The 26597-nt window shown below is 54.8% G+C and overlaps 2 protein-coding genes across 4 annotated transcripts in view; both read right to left on the minus strand.

Moving 5' to 3' along the window:
- SH2B3 (SH2B adaptor protein 3) overlaps nt 1–20561 on the minus strand; it is a 39094-nt gene extending 18533 nt beyond the window's left edge. For 2 of the 3 annotated variants that reach the window (XM_024120840.3, XM_024120839.3), the window contains exons 1-2: nt 20204–20560; nt 9227–9997 (exon numbers count right to left, since the gene is read on the minus strand). In XM_024120840.3, the coding sequence (XP_023976608.1) occupies nt 9227–9970 (744 nt within the window). In that variant the 5' untranslated portion in view covers nt 9971–9997; nt 20204–20560. Of the gene's footprint in view, nt 1–9226; nt 9998–20203 lie in introns of all 3 variants that reach the window. The other variant, XM_028480095.2, reaches the window with a different exon arrangement.
- Nucleotides 20351–26597, minus strand: part of CUX2 (cut like homeobox 2) — a 204310-nt gene continuing 198063 nt past the window's right edge. Inside the window, exons 16-17 of the mRNA XM_028480561.1 lie at nt 20875–20905; nt 20351–20568 (exon numbers count right to left, since the gene is read on the minus strand). Coding sequence (XP_028336362.1) covers nt 20351–20568; nt 20875–20905 — 249 coding nt within the window. The remainder of the gene's footprint in view (nt 20569–20874; nt 20906–26597) is intronic.

The raw sequence follows: 26597 nt of genomic DNA on the forward strand, positions 1-26597 counted from the left end.
CGGCCCAGACTCTGCAGACTTGTGTCCCAATACCCAGTCCCCTAAACAAAGGAAAACAGAAAAGCAACTTCCAAGAAGCTGGCGACAGCTAACAGGCCCCGAGGAGCAAGGGTGTGGGGTGGAAGCAGCCCCCAGAGGCTCGGGGGGTGGGGGGGTGATGATAAATGACTGTCGTTCGCCACCCTCCTCCTGTTGGATTCGGGGGCACTTTCCAGTCTCTGGATTCACAGAATTTGAGCTGAAAGGAAGCACGCCGATACCATCTGCCCGTGGTTTCAGCGTGGTTGGGGGTTTCTTCTAAGCAGCAAAGTACTTTTCAAAAAACGACCTTACACAAAAGCCCAATAAGGGGCAGATGGGGCGGCTGTGTGTGCGGCTGGGGGCCCCACGGGAGCCATGGGAGCCCTGCCCACCACCACCCCTTCCTCCCCCCGCCCCACCATGCCCGGAAAGCCCGGATCAAGCCCCCTGGTTGCCCATTTCGCAGCTCAGAGAGGGGCAGGGACCAACCTGGGTCACGAAGCAGCCCAGGGCAGAGCGAGGACGGAAACCACACTCTCACCCTGGGAGCCTTCAGCCCCTGGTCCCCCTGGGAGAGGGTGGGGTCAGGGAGCCACTGGCCTCCGAAGCACCTGTTTCCCCCGGGACATCAGGGCTCTCGCCGGCCCACGAAGATCTACCAGGCTGTAGGCAGAGGGTGGGCGGTTTCTCGGGGGCTAAACACACCCCCTGGCCTTGGCAGGCCCACACCGGCTTCCATTCCTGCTCTTCCATCTCCCAGCTGTGTGGCCTTGGGCAGGTCTCTCTACCTCTCTGTGCCTATTTCCTCATCTATGAGATGCCTTCATCACTGTTCCCGCCTCCCAAGGTTTGTGGTAATTGCATGGGATGTGTCAAATGTAATGCCCATCGTGCTGAAAATGACTAAGAAAAAATAACAACGACATGGGACTTCCCTGGAGGTCCAATGGTTAGGACTCTGTGCTTCCACTTCAGGGGGCACGGGTTCGATCCCTGGTCGGGGAACTAAGATCCCGCATGCCGCTCAGCCGAAAAAAAAAAAAACAAAAACCACAGCAGCTAAGATTTGCTGAGACCACCTGCGCTGGGCACGGCTCCCGGCACCATGCGGACGGCAGCTAGTTCACCATCGCCCCGATGTGGGTGCCGTCGCTCAGCTTTTTACTTGAGGAAAATGAGGCACAGAGAGGGTGAAGCGCCTTTCCCAAGGTCACACAGCTCAGAAGGGGCAGAGGCAGGACTCAGGCCCAGCTCTGTCCGGGCCCCAGGAGGCTGCCCCACCCGCCCGGCCGCTTCCTGCCCAGCACTCCTCTTCCTCCTCGCGCTCCTGCCTCCGAGAGGAAACCGCCAGGCCCCCCGGCGGACGTCCCTTTCTTTCTGCTTCCTCTTTCCCACACTTGGGGCACGGGCTCCGGGCTCGGGCCCCCAGGGTCCAGCAGTGTCTCCTTCTGCGTCTCAGAGCCTCAGTGTCCTCATCTGTGAGGCAGGCACAGTGGCCATGGCTACTTTGCAGAGTCAGGGGAGCATTGAGGGGGCTAATTCGGCCCCGCCCTCGCCCACGGTCAGTGCTCAGGACACGCAGCCCCTTCACCGGCCAGGCTGCCAGGAGCACCTACTGCCCACAGGCTGCCCGGCCACGCTCGCACCCAGGCCCCTCACCTACCCAGTCAGCACATACGGTACCCGCAGCCTCCCCTACACGTGCAGGCACTGGGACCACCCCCATCTTACAGATGAGGAAACCGAGGCCCAGTCACTTGCCCAAGGACAGCTCAGAAGGAGCAGAGGGGGAACAGCTCAGAACCATGTTGCCCGACTGGCCCCCGGCCTAGGTCAGCCTAGGTCAGGCTCTCCCTGGGACCAGCAGGTCCAGCCACTGCCAACCAGACCACTTCTTCCTGGGGGTACTGGAGGCCTGCGGTGTAGGAGGGGAGCTCAGGGATGTGGGCTGAATCCCCTGAGTCCCCCCCTCCTTCCTCTACCTCTTCTCGGGGCTGAGCAGCAGAGGCCAAGGGCAGAGCGCACTGGGTCCACCAAGTCTTACATGCTGGGTGAGAGGGGCACTGGCCAGCCCCCTCTGGGCCTCAGTGTCCCCATCTTTAAATTGGTGGCACTAGACAAGATGGCCACAAGGAGCCTTTCCTGGTCTGAGAACTCAAAACAGATGCACCCCCCACCCCCCACCCCAGGCAGGGCCACTGGCTAAACACCACCACCCATGATAACAAATCCTTCTGGAGACCTGCTAGGCACCAGGTGCAGCCCGAATAACTGGGTCCCAACCCCATCTCAGCTGCTCAGAGCTATGTGACCTTGGGCAAGTCACCTACCTTCTCTGAGACTCAATTTCCCCATTTGTGATATGGGGGTAATCACAACAGCACCGTCACAGGGCTGCTGTGAGGATTAAATGAAGCCAAGGCAGTAAAGTGCCTAGTATGTAACAAGTGCCAAATAGATGCTGGCTAAAAAGGCGTTACTTCAACGACAGCTACGAGAATTCCATCATTACCCCCACTTTAAAGAGGAGAAAAGCTGAGGCTCAGCCCCCGGACCCAGTAGGGCTGGCAGGGCTTTGAGACCATCTCAGCCAAACCAGGCTTGGACATGTGGGGAAACTGAGGCCCAAAAGAGCAAAGGGCTGGCCCCAAGGCCATGGCCAGCCCAGATGTGTTCCATTTGAAAATGGACCCCCAGCTCCCGGCAAAGCTCTGCCCTAAGGCCAGCCACCCCGGGCCTGGTGGCTGGTCCTGTGATCTCTCCCTGACCCCGGGACAATGCCCTGACCTCCCAGTCAGGCTCTCCCCCAACAGGGGCCAGGCTGGGATGCACGTCGAGTGATCCTGGCCCAGCACTGCCAAGGGCACCAATTTATAAGCGAAACCAGAAACTGGGTTCTTATATGAAATCTTCCCATTTTATGGTTTTTAACTATTGGCAACCAATCCAACTTTCTTGTTTTTAACTGCTGATGGGATGGCCCGTCTCAGGCCTGGCCGGCCGGCAGCTGCTGCTCTGCACCCCGTGGCTGGAGGGAGGCCGTTCACAGCGTGGCTGGGGGCTCGGGAGCAGGGACCTGTTGGGTCAGGGGCTCCGATCTCCTCAGCAGCAGCATGATCCTGAGTGAGTTTCTTTGCCTCTCCCAGCCTTGGTTTTCTCATCTGTCCAATGGGCCAACAAGCTTGACCTCATGGGAAGGACTTGAGGTCAAGTGTTTAGGGCAATGCCTGGTGCACAGTAGGTGCCTACTTAAGGTAGTAAACGTACTGTTCCCCCATCCCAGCCTGGGCTCAGAGATGCCCAAGGAGAGGGAGGTGCCACAGGACAAGCGGACATGGGGACCAGAGGGCTTCTAGGAGAAGACTCATGCCACGCTCTCCCAAAGGCCAGAAGACCACAGCAGCCCCAGAGGGCTCCTCTAGCCCACTCCTACTGCTGGTAGGTGTCCCAGCCCCTCTGGCCCTAAATCCTCCGGTGCTCCCGCTGCTCTTTGTGTAAAGCCTCAAATCCGCACCATGCTCCATAAGGCCCCAACTGGTCCAGCCCCATCACCTTTCCTACCTCATCCCTCCTTCCTCCTTCTACTCCAGCCCCTGGCCACCTGGTTGTTCCTCAAAGTCTCCTGGCTCGTGCTCACCCCAGGGCCTTTGCACTTGCCAGTTCCTCAGCCCGGGACTCCTTCACCCAGATCTTCCAGGATCGGCACCTGCGCTCATCCCAGATGTCACCTCTTGCCAAGGGGCCTTTGATGACCACCCCCCAGCCGAGGCAATCCCTAGCTTCCCCTGAGGGCCAGCGTGCAGTACAAGGAAGGGTTGCCCCACCTCCCGTCCATCTGCAGTGATGCCACTGAAACCAGACTTCAGACTTCGGGAACCAGTCACACGTGTCTCCTCCAGCCGCCCTCCAGCCGCCCACTGCAGCAGCCTGTGGCCTCCGCTTCCACTCGGCCTGTCGTGGCCACCTCCCTCCCACCACAGCCCCCACGGTGACCCTCGGCCCTTGGCTGCTGCTATCACCCCTACTTTACAGATGACTAGACTGAGGCTCCGAGTGGGGAAGTGACCGGCCCAAGGTCAGAGGTTCTGGTCAGAGGCGGAGCTGTGACCCAAGTCCAGGTGAGGCTGACCCATGAGCAGCTGGCCACCTGGCCCCAGACTTCTGGGTGGCGTTAGCTTGGCTGAGGCCCGAGTGATGTCCCTGGGCAGCTGCCCACTCTCAGTTCTCGTCCTCCAAGCCTCTCCCCACTCTGGGCAGCAAGGGCTTCTCCAACCAGGTGCTGAGCACCCTTCAAGCGACAGAGCTCGGGTATAAACCCAGAGCTCAAGCCCTGGCTGTCAAACCTTCCTTTGCCTATGTTTAAAGCTGCTCCCATAGACAACTCCAGGGTCAGAGGTTGGAGGTCAAGGCTACCCTCCAGGCAGGCACACTCAGGACTTCTAGTCTAGGTACCCTTGGCCCAGAGACTGGACGCTCCAAGTCGCTCCAGGAAACATTCAGGAAGAGCCCCAGACTGTTCCAAGCACAAAGGGAAGCTGTCAGAAGCCAACAGAGTTGGGGCCTGCTCTGGCAGGCCAGGCACTCTGTGGAGGGGACGGGAGAGGCCCCACCAGGGCTGCTCACTCGGTGGGGGACACCCCAGGTCACACAGCAACCACCAAGCCTGTGGCAGAGGCCCAGGCGGCCTGGAGGGAGGGGCGAGCCTCAGGGACCCAGCTGCCACTACGGGTCCCGCTTCTCCAAGGCCAGACACCACTTCTGAGCCCTGAGGACTCTGACAAGGGCCCCACCCTCAGGGTTCCCAAAGAACAGGAGCCTTGATCATGCATCCCAGCTGGGCACTGAGGGCCCAAACCAGCACTAGAAATAAATCTGCATCCTTAGCCCCCAAATCATTTCACTACCATGACAACCATAATAACAAGGAGGGCCAGTGACAGTGAGCCTTCCCTGTGCCAGGCGCTCAGCAGATGTGCCCTCCCAGTTATCACAACAGCCACACAAGGTGCGAACTCTGAGTAAGTAGCTCCACTGTACAGAGGAGGAAACTGAGGCCCAGAGAGGTGATGTCACTTGCCTAAGGCCCCAGGACTGAGAAAGAAGCTAATTCATGGTTTGAACCTGGGTCCATCTGACTCCTGACACTAGGTTTTCCAAGATCGTTTATTTTAAGCAGCAGCGGTTGTTTTTAAAGTTTTATAGGGAACCCCACCTTATCATGCAGATAAGATCATGTGTCTGGGACGTTATTTGCCTTTCATGGTGTCGGAGCCTTGAGACGTTTTATAAACGAGTATAGTTTTTATCTGCACTTGCGTTTTTCCAAAGGCTTCGTGTTACACTTGGAATAAGATACTGACTCCTCACAGGACCCACTACCCGCACATCCTCCCGCACGCCCCATCTTCCCCGTCTGTGCTCCCAACACACTTCTGTTTTTCTTTCTTAAAAACATGCAAAATGCTGGGGACTTCCCTGGTGGTGCAGTGGTTAAAACTCCGTGCTCCCAATGCAGAGGGCCCAAGTTCAACCCCTGGTCAGCAAACTAAATCCCACATGCATACTGCAACTAAGAGTTCACATGCCACAACTAAGGAACCAGCAAGCCGCAACTAAGGAGCCTGCCTGCCACAACTAAGGCCCGGCGCAACCAAATAAATACATAAATAAATAAAAATGAATATTTTAAAAGAAAACATACAAAATGCCTTCCCATCTCAGCACCTTTGCCTATGCTGTTCCCGCTGCCCAGAGATTCTTATCTCAGTATTAAGATCTCAGTTCAGAAGTCACCTCCTCAGTGGGAATTCCCTGGTGGTCCAGCGGTTAGGACCCCGTGCTTTCACTGCTGAGGGCACAGGTTCAATCCCTGGTCGGGGAACTAAGATCTCATAAGCTGCATGGCACAGCCAAAAAAAAAGTCACCTCCTCAAGACTCACTGTTAAACTTTAGTGATTAAGAGAGTGTGGTGTTAACATAAGAATAGACACATAGGCCAGTGGAACAGAAGGAGGGTCCAGAAGCACACAGATAGACACTAGATTTAGGATGAAAGTAGCACTGCATGCAATCCAATAGGAAAAAGAGAGTCACATCAGCATGTAGTGCCAGAAGTGGAAGAATTGTGACACCCCTACCTCACGCCATACACAAAAACTAATTCAGGATGGATCTTGTGAAGGCCCATCAATATGATTCAGCCCAAACAATAAAGCTTCTAGAAGAAAAGACAAGGGACGTCCCTGGTGGTGCAGTGGTTAAGAATCTGCCTGCCGGGACTTCCCTGGTGGTCCACTGGTGAAGAATCCGCCTTCCAATGCAGGGGATGTGGGTTCGATCCCTGGTTGGGGAACTAAGATCCCACATGCTGTGGGGCAACTAACTAAGCCCAAGTGCCACAACTACTGAGACCACGCGCCCTGGAGCCCTCAGGCCACAACTAGAGAGAAGCCCGTGCGCCACAACAAAAGATCCTACACGCCTCAAGGAAGATCCTGCATGCTGCAACTAAGACCCGATGCAGCCAAAAAGAGAAAAGAAGAAAAGAATCTGCCTGCCGATGCAGGGGACACGGGTTCAAGCCCTGGTCTGGGAAGATCCCACATGCCGTGGAGCAACTAAGCCCATGCGCCACAACTACTGAGCCCACATGCCACAACTACTGAAGCCTGCATGCCTAGAGCCCATGCTCCACAACAAGAGAAGCCACCGCAATGAGAAGCCCACACACCACAACGAAGAGTAGCCCCCACTCGCCGCAACCAGAAAAAGCCTGCAGGCAGCAACAAAGACCCAACACAGGCAAAAAAAAAAAAAAAAAAAAAAAAAAAAGAAAAGACAAGAAAGATCTTCATGACCCTGAGTAGGCAAAGATTCTTTAAATGGGACACAAAAAGCACTAACCATACAGGAAAGCAACCGATAAACTGGACTTCGTTAAAGTTAAGAACTTAGGTTCATGGGACTTCCCTGCTGGCGCAGTGGTTAAGACTCTGCGCTCCCAATACAGGGGGCCCGGGGTTCAATCCCTGGTGAGGGAACTAGATCCCGCATGCATGCCACAACTGAGAGTTCGCATGCCACAACTAAGGAGCCCACGAGCCGCAACTAAGGAGCCCGTGAGCCACAACTAAGACCGGGTGCAACCAAATAAATAAATAAACTAGTAAATAAATAAATATTTTTTAAAAAGAACTTAGGTTCATGAACAGATTCCATTAAAGGAGTAAAAAGGACAACCACAGAGCAGGAGGTCATATGTACGATACAAAAAAAGTGCATTCAAGTGTGCTGAAGTACATTCAGGTATAAAAACTTTTATAAATCAGTAAGGAAAGGACAGACAACTCAATAAAAATGGCAAACACTTGAAATAAGAATCAATCCCAATGGCCAATAAACACATGAAAAGGTACTTAACCTCATGAGTCACAAGGGAAATGCACATTAAAGCCAAGATTTGAGATACCAGCATACATCCACTAGAAGGGCTGGAAAGAAAAAAGACTCCTACACTGCTGACAGGGATGCAAGACTGTGCTGCCAGTTTGGAAAAAGTTTAGAAGTTTCATATAAAATTAAACTTGCACTTCCCATATGACCTAGCACTTCTAGGAATCTACCGGAGGGAAATGGAAGCGTATGTCAATACAAAGACCTAAGAGCAAATTTCATTACAGCATGATTTGTAAAAGTACCAAAGTGGAAACAACCCAAATATCCATCAACCGGTGAATGGATAAATAAACTGTGGTACATCCATACAACAGACTGGATTTACTCAGCGATAAAAAGAAACAAACTCTGATGCCCCCAAGGGCATGGGACAAATCTCTAGAACATGCTGGGTGAAAGGAGTCAGACACAAAAACCAATATACTATACGATTCCATTTATATGAAGTTCGAAACAGAGAAATGCAATCCGTGGGGGTGGGAGTCGATGCGTGTGGCAGGGGAGGAGTGCTGACGGGGAAGAGGCATGAGGGAGCCCCTGGGGCACTGGGCCACCGCGTGTACTAACACAGGGGCACTCGTGGAGCTTCAGACACACTTCACACGCCTCAGCATGTGCACAGGACTCCAAAATGAAGTTTAAAAGGAAAGGTACGTCACATAAGGGGATTCCTTGACAACACCCCATCCCAACCCCCAAATTAGGGCCCCTCGGTTATCCTCCCAGAGGCCCCATGGCTTTCCTTCAGAGCACAAAATACAATTGATAATTCCATGTTCATATGTAGGTTTAGTCCTTTAATAGCCCCGCCACGACGCCAGCTCCCCAGCACCTAGTGTGCGCCTGGTACAGTGTAGCTGCTCAACAAGGATCTTTTGAATGAATGAATAATCATTTGGTCTCCTCCACCCAGGCCGTGACCCCTCAGGGCTGGGATCTGCTTTGCTCACTCTCTAGACCAAGGCCCGAGGACATAACAGAACCACAGAGAAAGGAAGACCACATGGTCCCATCAACTTGACACCTCTGGTCAAAGATGGAGTCCGGCAGGTGTGTAGAGCACAGTGACCTTCAGCCTCAACTGCACCGCGGGAATTAAGTGGGGCGTGAAGGAAAAAGACAAAAAGATTTAAACTTGAAAGAAAATAAGACATCCACAAAGCATGGGAGGCTCCGAGGAATTCCACGCCGGTTTTGAAATCCCTCGGAGAAATCCTCCTGTTTGCCAGGGTCCGTCTGGGTCAGGGGTTTCAAGGACCTCGGACCAGGCTGCCACTAGCCCACATGATGCCCAGGTATGGTGTCCCTGGACATTCTACAAAATCCCTGCCCAGTGCTCCTCAAAACTGGCAAAGCCTCCAGAAACAAGAAAAGCCTGAGAAACTGCCACAGCCAAGAGGTGCCTAGGGAAACATGACAGCTAAACCTAACATGGTGTCCTGAAGCAGAAGAGGGACATTAGGGGAAAACTAGTGGAATCCAAAGGAACCTCGGAGTTCAGTTAACAGTAATGTACCAATGTTTGTCCCTTAATTATAAGACGGATGTACATGGTACTGTAACATGTTAACATGAGGCAAAGCTGGGTGCAGTGTATAAGGGAACTCTGTACTATCTGTAAACGGAAAATGATTCTCAGAGGAAAAAGTTCACTTTTAAGAAGGCGCGCTTTCCGCCGGGCACTTTGTGGCCGCCTGCTGGAAAAGCGTCACCACCCGTACCCACGTAACCACGTGCGCGGGGTCTTACCTTGGGCGGGTCGAAGAGCTCCAGCAGGCAGTCCGCGCCGTCCGGGCCCGCGCGCCGCAGCGCCAGCCGCCCCCTTTCCCAGCGCGCCCCGCTGTCCATGGAGGCCTCGTCGGCCAGGCTGTACCGCAGCGTCGCCTCCTTGAGGGCCTCGGGTGGCGGCTCCCGGGCCAGGCTCCAGGGCAGGAGCTTCCTGGCCAGGCCGGGCCTGGCCGGGGCCTCGCCTGCCTCCCCCGAGGCCGCGCTGGGGGCCGCGGGCAGCTCCCCGGCCGAGCGGTGGCGGAAGATGTGGCGGAGGCTGTGGCGCAGGTGCTGGAGGGAGCAGGCGGCGGCCGGCCGCGGCGGGGCCAGCTCCTCCGAGCTGCGGGCCTTGGGCAGGGCGGGGGCGGCGGGGCCCGGCTCGGCTGGGGACGCCTCGGCCTTGGCCGGGGGCCCGCGGCCAGTCTCACGGTAGTCGCGCGTGGGGGCGGCGGCCCGGGTGCCCGACAGCCCGGGAGCCCGGCCCTCGCGCACCTCGCGGCAGAAGTAGCGCTGGAAGAGGTCGGTGAACTGCAGCGACACGAGCTCGGCGCGCAGCGGCGCGTGGTGCGGGTGCTCGCGGGCGAAAAGCCAGTACTGCCGGGCCAGCTCCCGGGCTGCGGCCACCGCGTGCAGCTCGCAGAACTCGCTCCAGCCTCGCGGGGATGGGGCCGTCGCTGCCGAGGATGCAGAGGAGGCCGAGGAGGACTGCAAGGTGGGCCCGTTCATGGTGGAGACCAAGGTAGAGCGGCCGGGCTGAAAGACACGGTGGGGAGTGAGTGACAGAGGAGGGAGCGGACGGGTGAGCAGACACCCACTTAAAGCCACCGCCAGACACGCTAGTCACCAGGCACAACGTCAAAAAGCGAAAATTACTGTTAATACCCAGTGCTGGTGAAGATGCAGCAAAACGGGCACTCCCTTCAGGGTTGCCGGTACTGTTAGGGGTACAGCCTTTTTGGAGGGCAATTTGGCAGGATCATTTTCAGACCTAGTAATTCCACTTCTAAGTATTCAAGAGAAATAGTTGCCCCCATGCGCAGAGAGGCATGTACAAGACAATCCTCTGCTAGGCGTTTCCTGCCCCAACATTTATAACAGGAAAAAAAAAAAAAACAACAACCTAAAGCCCTATCAGTCAGAGACTGGTGAAATAAACTGTGGTACATCTGCAGGCTGGAATATGCTTCAGCAGTGGAAAAGGAGGACGAAGATCTATGCTACCACCTTGGGGAATTTCCAGGGCACAACATTAAGGAAAAAAAGCAAACCACAGAGCAATACAACTGTACGATCCCATTTACATGAACACACAGAGCAAAACTACCAATTCTTATGTGTACATAAATGCATTTAAGTGGTGGGCAGGAAACATGTGGCTGGAGCAACACCATCCAGAAACAGTGGTGACCTGTGGGGAGGAGCCAGAATCTGGGGTGCAAGGGGGGAAGTAACCAAGGAAAACTGTTACTACTTGTCTCTAGAAAATATGGCTAAGAACATGGCGCCTGGAGCCTGGACTCAAATCCCAGCATGAACTGCTTACTAGTTGTGTCACCTTGGGTGTGTGATTTCTTTCTGCCTTGCTTTCCCCATCTGTAAAATGGGGACCATGATTGCGCCTTCCTCATAGGAGTGTTATGAGGATTCATTGAGTTAATAAATGTAAAGGCCTTAGAACCTAGGAAAAGCCTAATAAGGCCTGTAATGAATGTTACAATATGAGTGTATTATTAGTGTCAATAAAAAGAAATATAGGGGCTTTCCTGGTGGCGCAGTGGTTAAGAATCTGCCTGCCAGTGCCGGGGACACGGGTTCGAGCCCTGGTTTGGGAAGATCCCACATGCCTTGGAGCAACTAAACCCCTGCGCCACAACTACTGAGCCTGCGCTCTAGAGCCCGCGAGCCACAACTACTGAGCCCATGTGCCGCAACTACCAAAGCCCACGTGCCTACAGCCCGTGCTCCACAACAAAAGAAGCCAACACAATGAGAAGCCTGCGCATCACAACGAAGAGTAGCCCCCGCTCACTGCAACTAGAGACAGCCCGCGCACAGCAGCAAAACCCAACGCAGCCAAAGATAAATAAATAAAATAAACTTATTTTTAAAATAAATAAATATAAAATAACGAATAAAAAGGGATAAATTAACAAGACTCACAAGGAGTGCAAAGGTACTTCCCGTTCTGATGCGGGGACGTCAGGACAGGCAGACCCTTGCCTGCTCATCCCAGCTGGGGCTCCCACACAGTCAAAACGCAGAAGCCCCCTACCCTCTGCTGTCCACGGTGCTGAACCCTGGACCTCTCTAGTTACCGTCAGTACTGTCCGTCCTTCCAGCTAAGCCTGGCTCGGCCCAGGCCCCTGCTGGGGGCCACACAGTCATGGCTGCTCATCCACACACACACACCCCCACCCAAATATTACTGAGGGCCTACTGTGTGTCAGCCACTGTGCTAGGCCCTGGAGATACAGCAGTGAACCAGAAAGAAATTCCTGCTCTCCTGCTGCTACATTATACACACACCCACACACACAAGTGTTGGCTGTGTGCCTCTGAGTGGACCTCTCTGAACCCCTGTTTCTTCATCTGTCAAATTGGGAGCAGCACAGTATCTACCTCCTAAGATGGCTGCAAGGAGTCCTTGAAAGGGGACTCAAGGTGAAGATCTGAACCTAGAAACTGGGGTGCTTTCTGCCACACCCCACTCCACATCTCCAGGCCGTGGTGGTGACCCTGCAGCCAATCACAGCAAGACAGCCCAGACAGCACAGAGCGGGTGCCACTGCACCAGCGGGGAGGGTGCTGTGCACACACTTGACGTTTTTGCATATCACAGGGCCCTTGGCCCCTATACACCGTAGGCACTCTGTACGCAGTGGGCAGAAGGGAAGGGAGGGGGGCCACGTGTGCCCTTGGCCACCACGCTCTGCCAAGAAACCCACCCCTGTCGGTGAAGAGGAGGGTTTTACCTGCATGTGTGGGCGACCTGTCCTCGGTTAAGCCCTCAGCCACCCCACCTTGACACAGGTGAGGCCAGCACTGTCCTCACAGGTTGGGGAAACCAGATGCCAGACCCAAGCCCCTGTCCCATCCACGAGACCCCGTGTGATATGCCCTCACACCAGCTGCCTCTGGACAACTGCATCAGGTGTCCCTTTGCCCTGCCTGCTCCCAGTCTGCATCCAATCTCACTCAAGAGAAGCCTTCGAAGCCTTCCCTGAGCTCACTGGCGACTGAGTCCTGAACTTGTCTTTCGGCACACTGGTCACGTGCTCTCATTCAATAGCAATGATTGTTTAATTAGTGACTATCTCCCCACCAGACACTGAGCTCCACGTGCCAGGAGCCACTCCCATCTCCATCCCCAGTTCCTAGCATGCAGCAGGAGCCCAAAAAATGCCTGCTGAATAAATGAACGTAGGAACGCAAGAGGTCGGCTGGATTTGCAACCTCTGGCTCCTCTGGCAGACGTGTGGTGGCCAGCAGCCACCAGTGACCACCTCTTGCTGGGCCAACCCACCTCCTGGGCACCCAGGCCTATCCCTTTGCCTGGAACACCTGACCCTGTCCACCCATGTACCTCAGAGTCCTGAAGCCCAGCTGCAGGACCAAACCCTGGTAAAAGCCTTCTCAGAACAGCTGTGCCCGCGCCAGGCTCCCTCACCGCCCAGGCAGTGGCCGGCAGCCCTCCTCACCAGGCCCCCAATTCCAATTCTCCATAAGAAGAGTGGTGTGTACTCAGCACATGCTATACCTCAGGCGTTTTTCTAACTGCTTTTGAAAAACATCAACTCTCCCAAGCTTCACAACAGTACTAGGAGGTAGGGCCAATAATTGCTCCCATTTTACAGGTGGAGAAACTGAAGCACAGAGGTCCCACAGCTAGCGATGAATGGAAACCCCACACACAAGGCCCCCCAAAACACGTGATCAACGCCCAAATGCACACCACAAGGAAGACTCACTGCCCAGTGAATGTTCATCCAGAGGAGGGGATATAAAGGTCTCATTCAGCTCCTGCTGCAGTCAGGAGGCCTCAGCTCCTCTATCCAGGTCATAACCCACCAGGTGGTTGGAAAATAGCCACAGGGCGAAAATTTTAAAACAACAATAAATGACACTATTTCACGCTTTCTACGTGCCCTGCTCTGTGCTAAACACTTTGCGTTTATTCCCCACCAGAGTGGGCAGTCCTAGCATTATGCCCATTTTACGGATGAGAAAGCTACGGTGTGGGAGGAACGGCCTGCCCAGGGTCACGGGGCCCTTGAGGGGCAGAGCTGTGATGAGAACCCGCTCGCTCTGCTGGAAGCGCCAGCTATACACGAGCGATACTGCCCACTGTCCTTCTCCCTCAGCCCGGGGTGTCTGCCCCCAGCAGGCCGAGGGCCATCGTACTCCGGCACACTCTGCAGGGCCTGGTCAGAGCCGGTGCTCCAGAAATATTAGTTGCATGAATTGATGAACTCCTAGGGTTGAGGCGGGCTGCTATTTGACAGTCGTACTCTTGGAATCATGCTCCTGACCTTCGTGGACTGACAGAAAAGGCTGAGGGGCTCCGAGAAACCCACCACAACAGATGACCTCTCTACGGTGGAGCTACCAACCAAATCTGGGTTCACATCCTAATTCTGCCACTTCCTCGCTGTGTGATGCAGAAGAGAGGGCTTCCCTCTCTGAGCCTCAGCGTCCCCATCTGTAAAGTGGGCTAATGTTCTTGGCATTCATTAGGAGCATTCTAAGAACTGATGTCTGAGGGGTGCTTGGCACAGGGCTCAAGAAACAGGTGGCTGTTGCTATTTTATTACTATTATTGTTAGAAGAGAGGAGCGCCTGCTACAGAGAATGTCAGACCTGCCTGCTGCAAGAAGCCACAGGCAGAGCCTGGCTTCATGGGCTGGGCCAGGCAGGGAGGGCCACGGGAGCCCGAACACAAGGCCTTCTCAGGGGTGAAGCACTGCTCAGGCAGCTCCGGGCAGGAGCTCAAGGCAGGAAGTCACCAGCCAGAGCACTCAGCTGTGGCCTGTGCCGGGGAGGGGGCCATGCCTGGGAGGTTTCCTGGCCGGGGCAGGCAGCCAGGCCACAGGAAGGTGGTCCCCTCTTTGTGCCTCGGCCCAGGTGGAAGCATTTATTGAGTGTTTACTATGCGCCAGACACAGAGGAAGAGCAATTGATCAGATCACGCCAACCCTGGGAACAGGGCCTAAAAGCTCTTGGTAGGAAGCAACTACTAATCAGCTGGGGGTTCCCAGGAGCTCCCAGGCTTCAGCTAGGGGGTATAGGGAGTAGAGGGATCTTTGGGGCATTTCTATCCCCTCCGACCCCCACAGGAGCATCTGGGAGCCTGGGCGGCCACAGGGACGAACAGCCGTCCACAGACAGGGGCCTACAAATCCAGGGGGTCCCTCTCACCTCCTCATCCTGGGCTTTGGGGGCAGGGAGATCTGCTGGGTAAGGGAGTCGGAGTCCAGGATTTCCCAAAGTCCCACAGCAGGGCGAGGGACAAGGAAGATGTGACGTGGAGCAGGAAGATCAGACCGCATCCCAGCAACCCCCGACCAAGTCCCCACAGCAACCACATGGAGGTGGAGGCGGCTACCTCTGTGCCCATCCTGGGGCTCCTGTCAGGGCGGGGCTGGGTCTGCCTTTCAGGACTCCAAGTTTAGAACAATTGTGTCCAGAGTCCCTGCTCAGGGCAACCTGGTGAGGGCTTTGAAGCCTTAACCAGCACCTGGTGTCCCCTGTTCAAGCGTATACATCCTACACCAAGCCGGGGAGAGTTCAGGCTCTGAACAGCTGGGAATCCTGGCTCTGTCGTGGGGCTCACTCTAACCCAGGTCCCCAGAGATCGAGGCTCATCAGCCTCTCCTCTATCCAATCACCCTGGGTAATAATGTAATCTTGGGAAGCTAATATTTCCTGTTTAATTATCAGGCCCAGGTGCAGAGAAGGCCTTTACCCACCTTTACCCACCTGTGGGAATTTCACCTGCCAAGGCTTGGGGAGAATATTTTAAATTGTGATAAGTGAAGTTAAAATGAGCCAGGGCTTCCCTGGTGGCGCAGTGGTTGAGAGTCTGCCTGCCAATGCAGGGGACACGGGTTCATGCCCTGGTCTGGGAAGATCCCACATGCCGCGGAGCGGCTGGGCCCATGAGCCATGGCCGCTGAGCCTGCGCGTCCGGAGCCTGTGCTCTGCAACAAGAGAGGCCGCGATAGTGAGAGGCCCGCGCACCGAGATGAAGTTGCCGCAACTAGAGAAAGCCCTCACACAGAAACAAAGACCCAACACAGCCAAAAATAAATAAATTAATTTAAAAAAAATAATGAGCCAGTCCAGAGCCTCCATCCTCCCCCAGGTCCACAGCTCACAGATGTTTGGGCAGGAAGTCTTATACCTTCAGAGGGAGACACCTCCTCCAGGGAGGCCTCCAAGTTCACTCCAGGCTGCTGTAAGCATTTCTGCCTTTCCTACCCACAGCACCAACTTCTCCAGGAGCCCAGACAGCCCCCCCACCCCCCAGTCCAAGGAGGCCCAGAGAGTTGAGGGGATTCCAACACACACTGCCTGGCAGGAGGCCCACTGCCCTTTCACACCACTCGAGCTGGCCAGACTGTGTAGAAGCCTACAGGCAGTACAGAGCAAAGGTTCTGGGACCCTGGGGAGGCTGAGAAGTGGGTTCTGCTCTAGCCCATCGGGCAGCCACAGGCCGTGATGCACTCTCGCCGGGGTCACCTAGTGCCTGGGGACATTTATCACACCAGCACAGTCTGCCAGAACAGGAAATGTCCTCTGGCTTCCTCTGCCCCCACCCTCAGCCTGACACCCTGGCCAACAGCCTTTGGGAGGTGGGGAAAGCCAGGGCCACCGAAGAATAGGCAGAACTCTCTAAGCCACCCCCATCCCAGCATGTGACTTCTTCCTTTAACTGCCCCTGGGTTGAGGGGAGAGAGGGGAAGCCTCTCAGTCAGCTCTGCACGCCCCATGCCCCCAGACGGTGTTGCTTCCCCAGGATATCAGGACGGGTGCCCTCAAGCCCTCCTGCTCCTACGATCCTCTCCCCACGCTCACCACCCTCTCGGGGTCTCTCCTCCCGCGAGATGACACCAGAGTGCCAGCTCTCAGAGGGCAGATCCCATGCCAAAGGCCCTCCTTTGTGTCCACTCCCCTAATTGCATTTCCAGTTCCCCAGCCCCTCAAGGCCAAGGCCTCCCCCTCAGGCACCCTTGTGAGTCAGCTCCCGGGTGAGCAGGGCACAGACTTCCTCCCTCCCAGGCCTCCCTGGGGACCCACGGGGCAGTGGCAGGCTGCCCTTGGCCAGCCGGGATGGGGGCCCACATCCGGGCAGGCCCCCAGGGGCTCCAGGCCTGGTTCATGAGGAAGCCTGCAGCCCGGCCCCCCTAGCCGACCCCTGACAGGGTGGCGTGGGAGGAAAAACCTTCCAGCCATCTGCGCAGCTGCCGGGTTTCCGGGCGGGGCGGGGCCGGGGGACACCAGGAGGACTTGCTCTCCTGGGGAAGTGCCCCTTGCCCCTGCTGGGAGGAAGGATGCTGGGCTCAGCAGCCCAGTGGTGGCCAATGGGACCCCGGAGCCCCAACTGAAGAATGCTGGTAGTCCAGGCTTTGGGGCCCAAGTAAGTGGGTGTCCAACTGTGGTTTGGACCTGCCCAGTCCCCAAGGGACCTCAGGCCCCGGAAGCCAGGGAGCTGAGGCACAGGGCTCCTGGGTCCAATTAGGACTGACTCAGCGAGTGACCCCAGCTGAGTCACTTCCCCTGGGCAGCCTGCCCGCCTCAGTTTCCTCAGGGAGGGCGGGTAGCTGGGAACAGGGTCTGGCTGGGAACGAGTAACTTGTATTACACCTCTGGACTCTCCAAGGCAGGCTTCTCTGTCTGCCAGATGGAAGCAGCTTCCTGCTCCACCAAAGACGCGGAACACCCGGGAGCCCCTAGGGCCCATTTTCCCTGGAAACCTGGCAATTAAGCGCCAGCCCCCATCTTGGGCATTAACAGCGTAGCTCTTATTGAGCGCTGACTGCATGCCAGGCACTCTGCATGCCTCTTCTCAAAACAACCCTATTAGTACTCTCATTCATAGATGAGGAGACCCATAGCTCAGAGATGTTAAGGGACAAGCCCAAGGTCACAAGGCCATAGCAATTATACCCAACATAGTTTGAGTCCCTACTCTGTGCCAGACTCATACACTTCACGTATGCACTTACATGCAGGCTCATATACCCGGGAGAAGCTGGGACTCTTGGCCCCCGCTGGGCAGGTGCGCCCCAGAGAGTTCAGGTAACTTGCCCAAGGCCTCACAGCTAGAAGCTGGCAAAGCTCAGATTTGGCTCCAAAACCCATGCTGCTACTGGGAGAAGTGAGATCTGAACAGAAGAGACCTCTCATTTTAATAATAATAACAACAACAATATCTATTATTCATTGAGTGCCAAGGCCAGCACTGAATGCTTTATGTGCCCTGTCTCCCCCGCTCGGTGGGGGCAGCGCTGGGACTAGCAGCTGGGTGGTCCTTCCAAGTGTCTCCAGCCCTGCCCACCTCTGCCCTCGGGGAGACTCCACCCAGGAGGTGGCACAGCCAGACTCAGATATCCAAGGGTCCGCACAGGCTGAACTGCTGCAGGGCTACCCAGTACCTGCTCGCCCACACTACCGCCATATCTGGAGTGGCTCTACAGGATCTAATTTGTATTAGAAAGTTCTGTTTATTGGAGAAGGATCAAGCCCAGGGTTCAGAAGAATGGTGGGTTGGGGGGGTGGGGGCAGGTGGATCTGGAAGGAAAACGAGCAGAGCTAACATCCACAACAAAAAAGATAATAACATAATAACAATCTCATCCTTATTACTATTCCTCCTCCTGACCAAGCCACGCTAAACACTTTGTGAATTCACTCATTCGTGGTTCCAATGACCCTAAAGAAGTAGGTACTATTATCACACCCATTTGACAGATGAAGAAACTGAGGCTGGGGGTGGTTAAGCAAGGCCATATAGCCAGGAGGCACCATCACCTCATCCTGCCTGGGTCTCCAGAATTCTTCTCCCAAACACGCAGGAAACCCCAGAGCTGCACGTGCAGGTGGTGCTCAAGGGATTCTGATGAACAAACATTCCACAGCCAGTAACAACAACACTAATTGTGGTAATGATGAAAACCACCACCACCACCACCTGGAATTGAACCCTTTCAATGCCAGGCTTATTACATACCCTACCACAAACCTATTATTATCCCATTTCACATAGGGGAAACTGAGGTTCACTAGTATCACTTGCCCATGCCCTCAGCTGGAAAAAAGGCAGTGAGGGAATAGAACCTAAGCTTCCAGGACCCTCCTCTGCCGCTGCTGAGCCCCTGAAGGTCCTCAGATGCCAGAAGCTGATACTTTAGTCCAGCCCCTTCCCAGCTGGCTGCCTCTGTGGCCCATGGGGACTCACACAAGTTCTAGGAATGTTCACCCTTTGGCTCAGAAGGATTTTTCCCTCCCAGAGGGGGGTCGTGGGAAAAGGCTCAGAAAAAGTGTATTAAAAACCCTTCCAACTTCCCAAAACAGGCCCTGGCCTCTTATCTGCTTGACCCCAGCCTGACAAGGCAGCCTCAGCTGGCTCTCCCCCCATTAGAGCTGGGTCCCTGGCCCCCGCAGGCCCCGGAGAGCCTCCAAGGGCTGTTTCCGCTCTGGCAGCCAGGTCAGCGATGGGAAATCCAGATACAACTCGCACCCACAACCCCGGAGATCCATACACCCACAGCCCTGACCGGGGCCCCAGGGTTGGACTGTAAATGAGGATGGGCCGGCTGCCCCAGCTGGGCCTGGCAGCTGGTGGGTGTCAGAGGAGGCTCATCTCCCAGGCCAGGGGGTGCGGGTCAGATCTCTGCCCCTCCTGCCCCCAAAGCTGGACCCTGGCCCTTCAGACTTGGCCTTGCCAGGCCCTCTGTTCCGAAGCCCCCCGCCTGTAGCCCAATTTCACTTCCTCCCACGCAGCCCGGCCTGGCCATTCCCCTCCCTGGAGGCCCCCAGCTGCAGGCAGTGACCTCCTCACCTACATCATTGTGGCACGGGAATGGGGAAGAGAAACAGGAGAATGAGGAAACTCAGGAAAAGAAGTGGAATGGCAGGCAGGCCCCCCCGCAGTTCCTCAAATGCAGTCCCCATTGCCCCGAAAGCCCCCAGGAACAGAATGAGGGAAGGAAGGGGATTTCTGCACCAGGCATTAAGGGCCTCTGAAATACCTTCCCAGCCCTGCTGACCTATTAAGCCAATGACCTGTGTCCCATTTTTTTTGGTGGGAGGATTCCCCTGGAGCCCCAGGTCCAGGGTGGGAGGGTACCAGTCCAAAGAGACCTGAGCTGTGAGAGCTCTAACCCTTTTGAACCCCCAGATTCTGTAGCATGGGGGTGCCTGGGCCACCCCACCTCCCTGATGCAGGGAATGGGGAATTGAGGGGAGTGCTCCCCTCTTAGCCACACGGCCTGGCCTGGGAGAGTGGGGAGGGGCCTGCGCCCCACTCCAAGAGGACTCTTCCATTCTCATGGGCTCAGTTTCACTACTTTCACTTTCAAGGTACCAAGCCGGCCCCCCCCCGCCCCCCCTGCTCCCTCCGCCCCCCTCCTCATCAGGCGCAAGTTGACTGGCTGGGCTACGTTAAGAGGCGGACTGGGAGTATTAGCCATACCCTCTCTCAGCGCCTCCCCCACTGCCTCAGCTACCCCCATTACATCCGCAACACGTGTGTGGCTGGGGGTGTCGGCTGGCAGGGTGTCGCAGGAGCTGGGGAACGGTCACCCCTGAACACTTCCATCTGAGTTAGCTTCAGGACAATATTTTAGGCTGTTGTGGGAGTGCGCAGACACTGGGCAGAACTGGACACGGGGCCTCCTCTTCCCCCCTTAAAGCCCTCCCAGCCCCGGAGGAGGGGAGCGCTGGGAAAGGCGGGCTTACCTGAAAGAGAGGGGGTCCGGGCCCGGCCAGCCCATGGCGTCGCGCGCCCCCGGCCCCCCGAAATCCCGAGGGGGCGGGAGGGCCCCCGCCCCGGGCGCGTTTTCTCCCGCGCGCCGGCTCCTGGCTCGCGGCTCGCTCGAACGGGGCTCAGGCAGGAAACCCGGGCTCGGAAAATGGCCAGCGCCTCATCATTTCCGCCGCCAGCGCTTGACAGTTGCGGGAGGATGCGCCTCCGGGCCGCCACCGGGGAAACTTTGCTGAGGCCGCCGTCTCCACCGCGGACCGCGACAGTCCGGGCGGGCGGCCGGCCGGAGGCGGTGGCCCGAGCCCATGCCGCCCCGCGCCGTTATGTAAAGAGGAACCGGCTGTGCGAGAGGAGCCCGGCGGGGGAGGGCGGCCAGGGTGGGGCGGGGCCTGTGTGGCCCCGCCCCGGTCCGCCCGTGAGCCAGACTTGGCAGGGGGCGGGGAGAAAACAGGCCCAGGGGCGGGGCCAGCCCTCGCCCCGCCCATCAGTCTGCGACTGACCAGGTCCTGGGGTCTCAAAAGCCAGCCCGGGGAGAGGCGGGGCCTTGTAAAGCCACGCCCACAAATCACCCTCCCGATTTCGTATCGCACAACCTAAAGAAGGGAATGAACGGCAGGAGGGGCGGGGCAACCTTGGCCCCACCCACCTAGCTCCAGGGGCAACCGGGTGCCTCCACACTGCGGGGGCGGGGCCAGATGAAGGAAAGGCGGGGTCTGAGGGCGGGGCCGGGCCGAGGCGCCTGGCCTCGAGGGGGCGCGACCCTGCCGACTCCCTCCTGCAGGGCCTTATCTGCGCGCGCCGGGCCGGTCAGTGCAATAGCGACCGCAGCTTTCATCATCACCCGGGGAAAGATCCCAACCCCGCCCGGCCCCGACTATCCGCGGCTGTACTGAGCAGACCCCCATAGCGCCACCCTCAGCTCTGCTCTTGTCGCAGCCCATGCCCCTATAGACTGGCCCATCCGTCCCCCAACTCCAGGAGTGCATCTTTCTCCAGGAAGCCCTCCCAGATTGCTTGCTCCCATAGCCTCTGGGCCTCCCTCTCTGCTCTCCCCGGGGCTACTTTCATTTTATCTATGAGCCTTATGTGGGGTGAGGTTCACAGGGGGGTCCCCACTAGCCTGAGGGGGAGCATACACCCAGCCAGCCCTTCCCCCAACACATGGGAGGGAGGGGAGAGAGGAATGTCTGCTCTTCTCTCCCTCCCACAACAGGAAACAAGTCGCTCACACCCCCAGCTTGCAGGGGCCACATCACCCCTTTCCAGACAGCACACTCGTCCATTCCCCTGCCTCCCCCTCTTACTAACCTTGGGCAAATGACTTGACTTCTCCGTACCTCAATTTCCTCATCTATGAAATGGAAATAAGAGTACCCATTTCACAGGGTCGTTGTGAGGATTGAGTGAGTTAATGCATTAAAGCACTTAGCAAGGGGCTCTGCCCAAGGGAAAACACTGCTACATGAGTGTTTGTTAAACAATCAGGCCTGAGTCCTGCCGTTGGAGCTACAGGAAGGGTTTCCCCCAGAAGGTGGGGATTTCCAGATTTCACCCAGATGGCGGAAGGGGTCCTGTCGGCTGTAGGATCCTTAGAGTTCAATAACCTTGAAGGAACTGGCCACAAACATGTGCTTTCCACAAATATGTGTGTCAGGCATTGTTCTACGTGTTAGCGACACAGCATTGAACGAGACAGACAAATATGCCTGCCCTCATGGGCATCCCTTGTCCTCAGCTGACATTCTGTGAGGGGACACAGAGCATAAATAAATAGGTAAATGGGATAATGTACTATGAAGATGACAAAACAGTTACAGGATGGAGAGCACTTCCCAGGCTATCTTAGACTGGAGGCTTGGAGGACCTCCTGAGGAGCTAATATTTGGGATGAGACAACCTCTCCCCTCCACCCCACGATAAGAAGGATCCAGGAGTGATAAGGAACAGCAAGTGCAAAGATCCTGAGATGGGAATAAGCTTGGTGCATTCAAGGAAAGTCAAGAAAGCAGTGGTGATGCCTAGACTGATAGATGGGAAGAGATGAAGGCGGGCCCATCACATGGAGACTTGAAGGTCCTGGTGGCAAGTTTGGGAATTATTTTGGGAGCAATAGGGAGCCATGGAGGGTTTTGCACAGAAGGACCTGTTGAGCTTTGCATTCGAGCTGCAGTGTCTGAGTTGGCAACCCATTAGGAGGCGCCCCAGTGATGTTCACACAGCAGCTGAGGATGGGGGCAAAGGGAGTAAGTTACCTGGGAAGCCTAACCTGATCACACCATATTATTATCTCTGTCTTATACTTGGGGAGACTGAGGCCCAGAGAAAGCAATTACTTGACTGCAGTCACACAGCTGCCAGGTGGCGCCAGCAGGGCAGCCAGGTACACAGCAGTTGTCAAATGGTTGCTGAAATCTGCCAGCCACAAGCACTTTCCCTCTCACAGCAGCTCTGATGACTTAAATGGAGACTTGTGGCTCTTCCCCTTTTTAATCACAGTGCAAGCCTTCTCTCGCACCAGATTTCTCTGAGGCCCAAAGTGGTTTCCTTTCTCGTTTAATTTCTTCTCACCACGCGTCCCCTCCAGAGTCCAGTTTCTTGTTTCAATGCTCACCGCGATCGAGACTTCTCACTCTGTTTTTGTTTCTCCTTAGAAAGGCAAAGGGTTTACAGCGAATACCGCTCCACCGCCTTGCCCTAGATTTGAGAGCATCACGGCTCCGAGCAGCGATTTCATCTTCTCCGCGGGTAGGCTGCCCGGCCTTGGCTCCTCCCACTTCACAGGTCATTGGGACCCAAAGGGAGAAAGAGGTTTATTCGAATTTCCCGGAAACAAGCAAAACGGTCCTGGGGGAGCAGACCGCCCTTCCTTCCGACCGTGAAAAACCCTGAGTTGGAGCGCACCTACTGCCTGCCAAGTTCCAGGGGTCAGAGACTCTCAGGACTAATAACAGTAACAAAACAGTAGTCAATAACTATTAGTAAATGCTTATTCGGACTATTAGTAGTGATATTAACAGCTGATATTAATAACAAAACAAAAGTTAGCCAGTACAGAGTTAATAATAAAAGGATCGATAGGGACATCCCTGGTGGCGCAGTGGTTAAGAATCCTCCTGCCAATGCAGGGGACACCAGTTTGATCTCTGGTCTGGGAAGATCCCAAATGCTGCCGAGTAACTAAGCCCATGTGCCACAACTACTGAGCCTGTGCTCTTGAGCCTGCGAGCTGCAACTAGTGAGCTTGCGAGCCACAACAACTGAGACTGTGTGCCACAACTACTGAAGCCTGCATGCTCTAGGGCCCGTGTGCCACAACTACTGAAGCCCGCGCGCCTACAGCCTGTGCTCCGCAACAAGAGAAGCCACCGCAATGAGAAGCCCTTGCACCGCAACAAAGAGTAGCGCTCGCTGGCCACTACTAGAGAAAGCCTGCTCCCAGCAACGAAGACCCAAAGCAGCCAAAAAAATAAAATTTAAATTTAAAAATAAATAAATAAATAAAAGGATCGATAACAATAAATATAACAATGTAACAATAGTTATTAGGTCTAATTAATAATAACACTGTTAACTATTACAGGATTAATAGCAAATATAAAATAACAATAGGATATTAGTAGTAATAATAAATATAATAATAACAGTTAGGTCTAAGGTTAATAGTATTAATAGTAGCTTATAATAATGGTGATAGGATTAATAATAATAAATATGAAATAACAATAGAATAGTAATAAGATTAATAATCAATGTAATATTATCATATTAACAGTTCCAGGACTAACAATAATAGCACTTAATAGTATATTACATATTAATAATAAATATAAAAATAACAGGGACTTCCCAGGTGGTGCAGTGGTTAAGAATCCCCCTGCCAATGCAGGGAACACGGGTTCGAGCCCTGGCCTGGGAAGATCCCACATGCCGCGGAGCAGCTAAGCGCATGCGCCACAACCACCGAGCTTGCGCTCTAGAGCCCGCAAGTCACAACCGCTGAGCCCAACTGCCAAAACTACTGAAGCCCGCGCGCCCAGAGCCCGTGCTCCACAACAAGAGAAGCCACCGCAATGAGAAGCCTGCGTGCCACAATGAAGAGTAGACCCCGCTCACCGCAACTAGAGAAAGCCCGCGCACAGCAACAAAGACCCAACACAGCCAAAAACAAACAAACAAACAAACAAAAAAACCAATAGGCTAGAATAGGATTAATAGATACTAATGGATATAATTACAATAGCTAATGATCTAGGATTAATTCTAATGTGATTAACAGTTTTTGAGGGTTGCTTCATGCCGTGTATTGCTCTCTACCAGCGCTGACAGATGGAACTCTCTGTGCTGATGGAAATATTCTATCTGTGCTGTGCAACATGGTCACCACATGAGGCTACCAAGCACCTGAAATGTGGCTAGTGTCACTGAGGAACTGAATTCATAACTTTATTTAATGTTAATGAATTAAAATTTAAATAGCCACACGTGGTTAGTGGCTACTGTACTAGCTCTGAATGTTTTACGTATGTTAACTCATTTAAATCTCACATCAGCCCTGGGATAGGTACTATTATTATTATTATCCCGATTTTATGATGAAGAGACTGAGGCACTGAAATATTAAATCATTAGCCCTGATAAGAGTCTCTCCCCACTTCAAGGGCAGGAAGCCATCATCTGAGGGGGCCCATAATTAAGAATGAAGGCTCTAGGGGTCACTCAGACAGGTTTAGAACTGAGTGTTCAGCATCTTCTTAGCTGTGTGATCACTTAGACTCTCTAAGCCTCAGTCTCCTCATCTGTAAAATGGGAACAATTACAATTACCTCATTGGGCTGTGGGGGAGCATTTGATGCATTAAGAGCTTGGGAGGTTGGGTGGCACTTCCACAGAGCATGTGCTCAATAAAGAGTGTTGATTATAATCTATAATTGGATGTGAGTCATACATCCCTCAAGGGTTGTGAAGAGTGGTGGCCACACATGAGGACACGGAAGCTTGAGAGTCAAGACTGTTGCCCAGCCAGTGTGTGGGGGCCTTGGTGTCCGCATCTGTAAAATGTGCTTCTGCAGACTGTTCCCTCCCTACTGAGAACAAGGTCTGGGCCGCAGGTGGGGAGGAGGCCTGAGTGGCTGGTCTGCTCCCTAGCTGGGTAATGGCTGGTATAATTGCCTGAAAGTTTATATCCCCCCAAATTCATGTTGAAATCCTAACCGCTAAGGTGATAGTATTAGGAGGTGGAGCCTTTAGAGGTGATTTGATCATGGAGCAGAGATGTCAGGAATGGGATCAGTGCCTTGTAAAGAGACCCCCTAGAAAGCCCTCTCTGCTTCTACCATATGAGGTTACAGCTAGAGGACACCACTTTTGAATCAGAAACCTGGCTCTCACCAGTCACTGAATCTGTCAAAACCTTGATCTGGGGCTTCCCAGACTCCAGAACTGTGAGAAATAAATGTCTGTAGTTTATAAGCCACCCAATTTATGGTATTTTGTTACAGCAGCCCGAACAGACCAGGACAGAACATCGGTACCGAGAAGCGGGGATTCTGCTGTAAGAAATACCTAAAAACGTGCCAGCAGCTTTGGAACAGGGTGATCGGCAGACACTGAAAGAGTTTGGAGGTGCGTGCTAGAAAAAGCCTACACTGCCATGAACCCACCATTAAGGGTGATTCTGGTGAGGGCCCAGAAAGAAAAGAGGGATGCTGCAGAGGCCTGTCCAAGACAACGGAAGAAGGACCCCACAGGCCTTTCGGAGCTCATCAGGGCTGCCCTCTCATCACAGGCCCAGAGCGCAAGGGCCTGGGTGGGAGGAGGATTTCGGAGGAGGGGCCTTCGCTGCAGGGCTCCGCTCTCTGCACAAGGTGGGGGGACTGGGCACCGCTCCCGTAGGCCTCTAGCAGTGCAGCACGTGCTGCAACTAGCCAAGCTGCGGGGGGCACGGCTGCCTCCACCCGGACGTCGGAGGCGCTGTGGAGGCAACAGCCAGCCAGAGGGCCGCCAGCAGGGTGGAGCTACCTGTGTGAGGTTCCAGCCCAGGAGAGCCCGGCAAAGCCATGGGAGCATAGAATCTTGGGGCCCAACTCCTGCCCAGCAAAGTTCCGGGGGCGAGAACACCACCCCGTGTGTCCACCAGAAGGCAGGCCAAAGAGGATTATTCTGGAGCCTTAAGGTTTTGGACTTGCTGGGGACCTTTCTTCTTTCCTATTTCTCCCTTTTGGAACGCGAGTGCCTGTCCTATGCCTGTCCCGCCACTGTCTTTTGAAAACACATAACATGTTTGGCTTCACAGATGGGAAGGAATTTGCCTCAGAATGAATCGTACCTTGAGTCTCACTTATAACTGATTTAGGTGAGACTTTGGGCTAT

The sequence above is a fragment of the Physeter macrocephalus genome, chromosome 19, assembly GCF_002837175.3.
Source record: "Physeter macrocephalus isolate SW-GA chromosome 19, ASM283717v5, whole genome shotgun sequence".
Lineage (NCBI taxonomy): Eukaryota > Metazoa > Chordata > Mammalia > Artiodactyla > Physeteridae > Physeter > Physeter macrocephalus.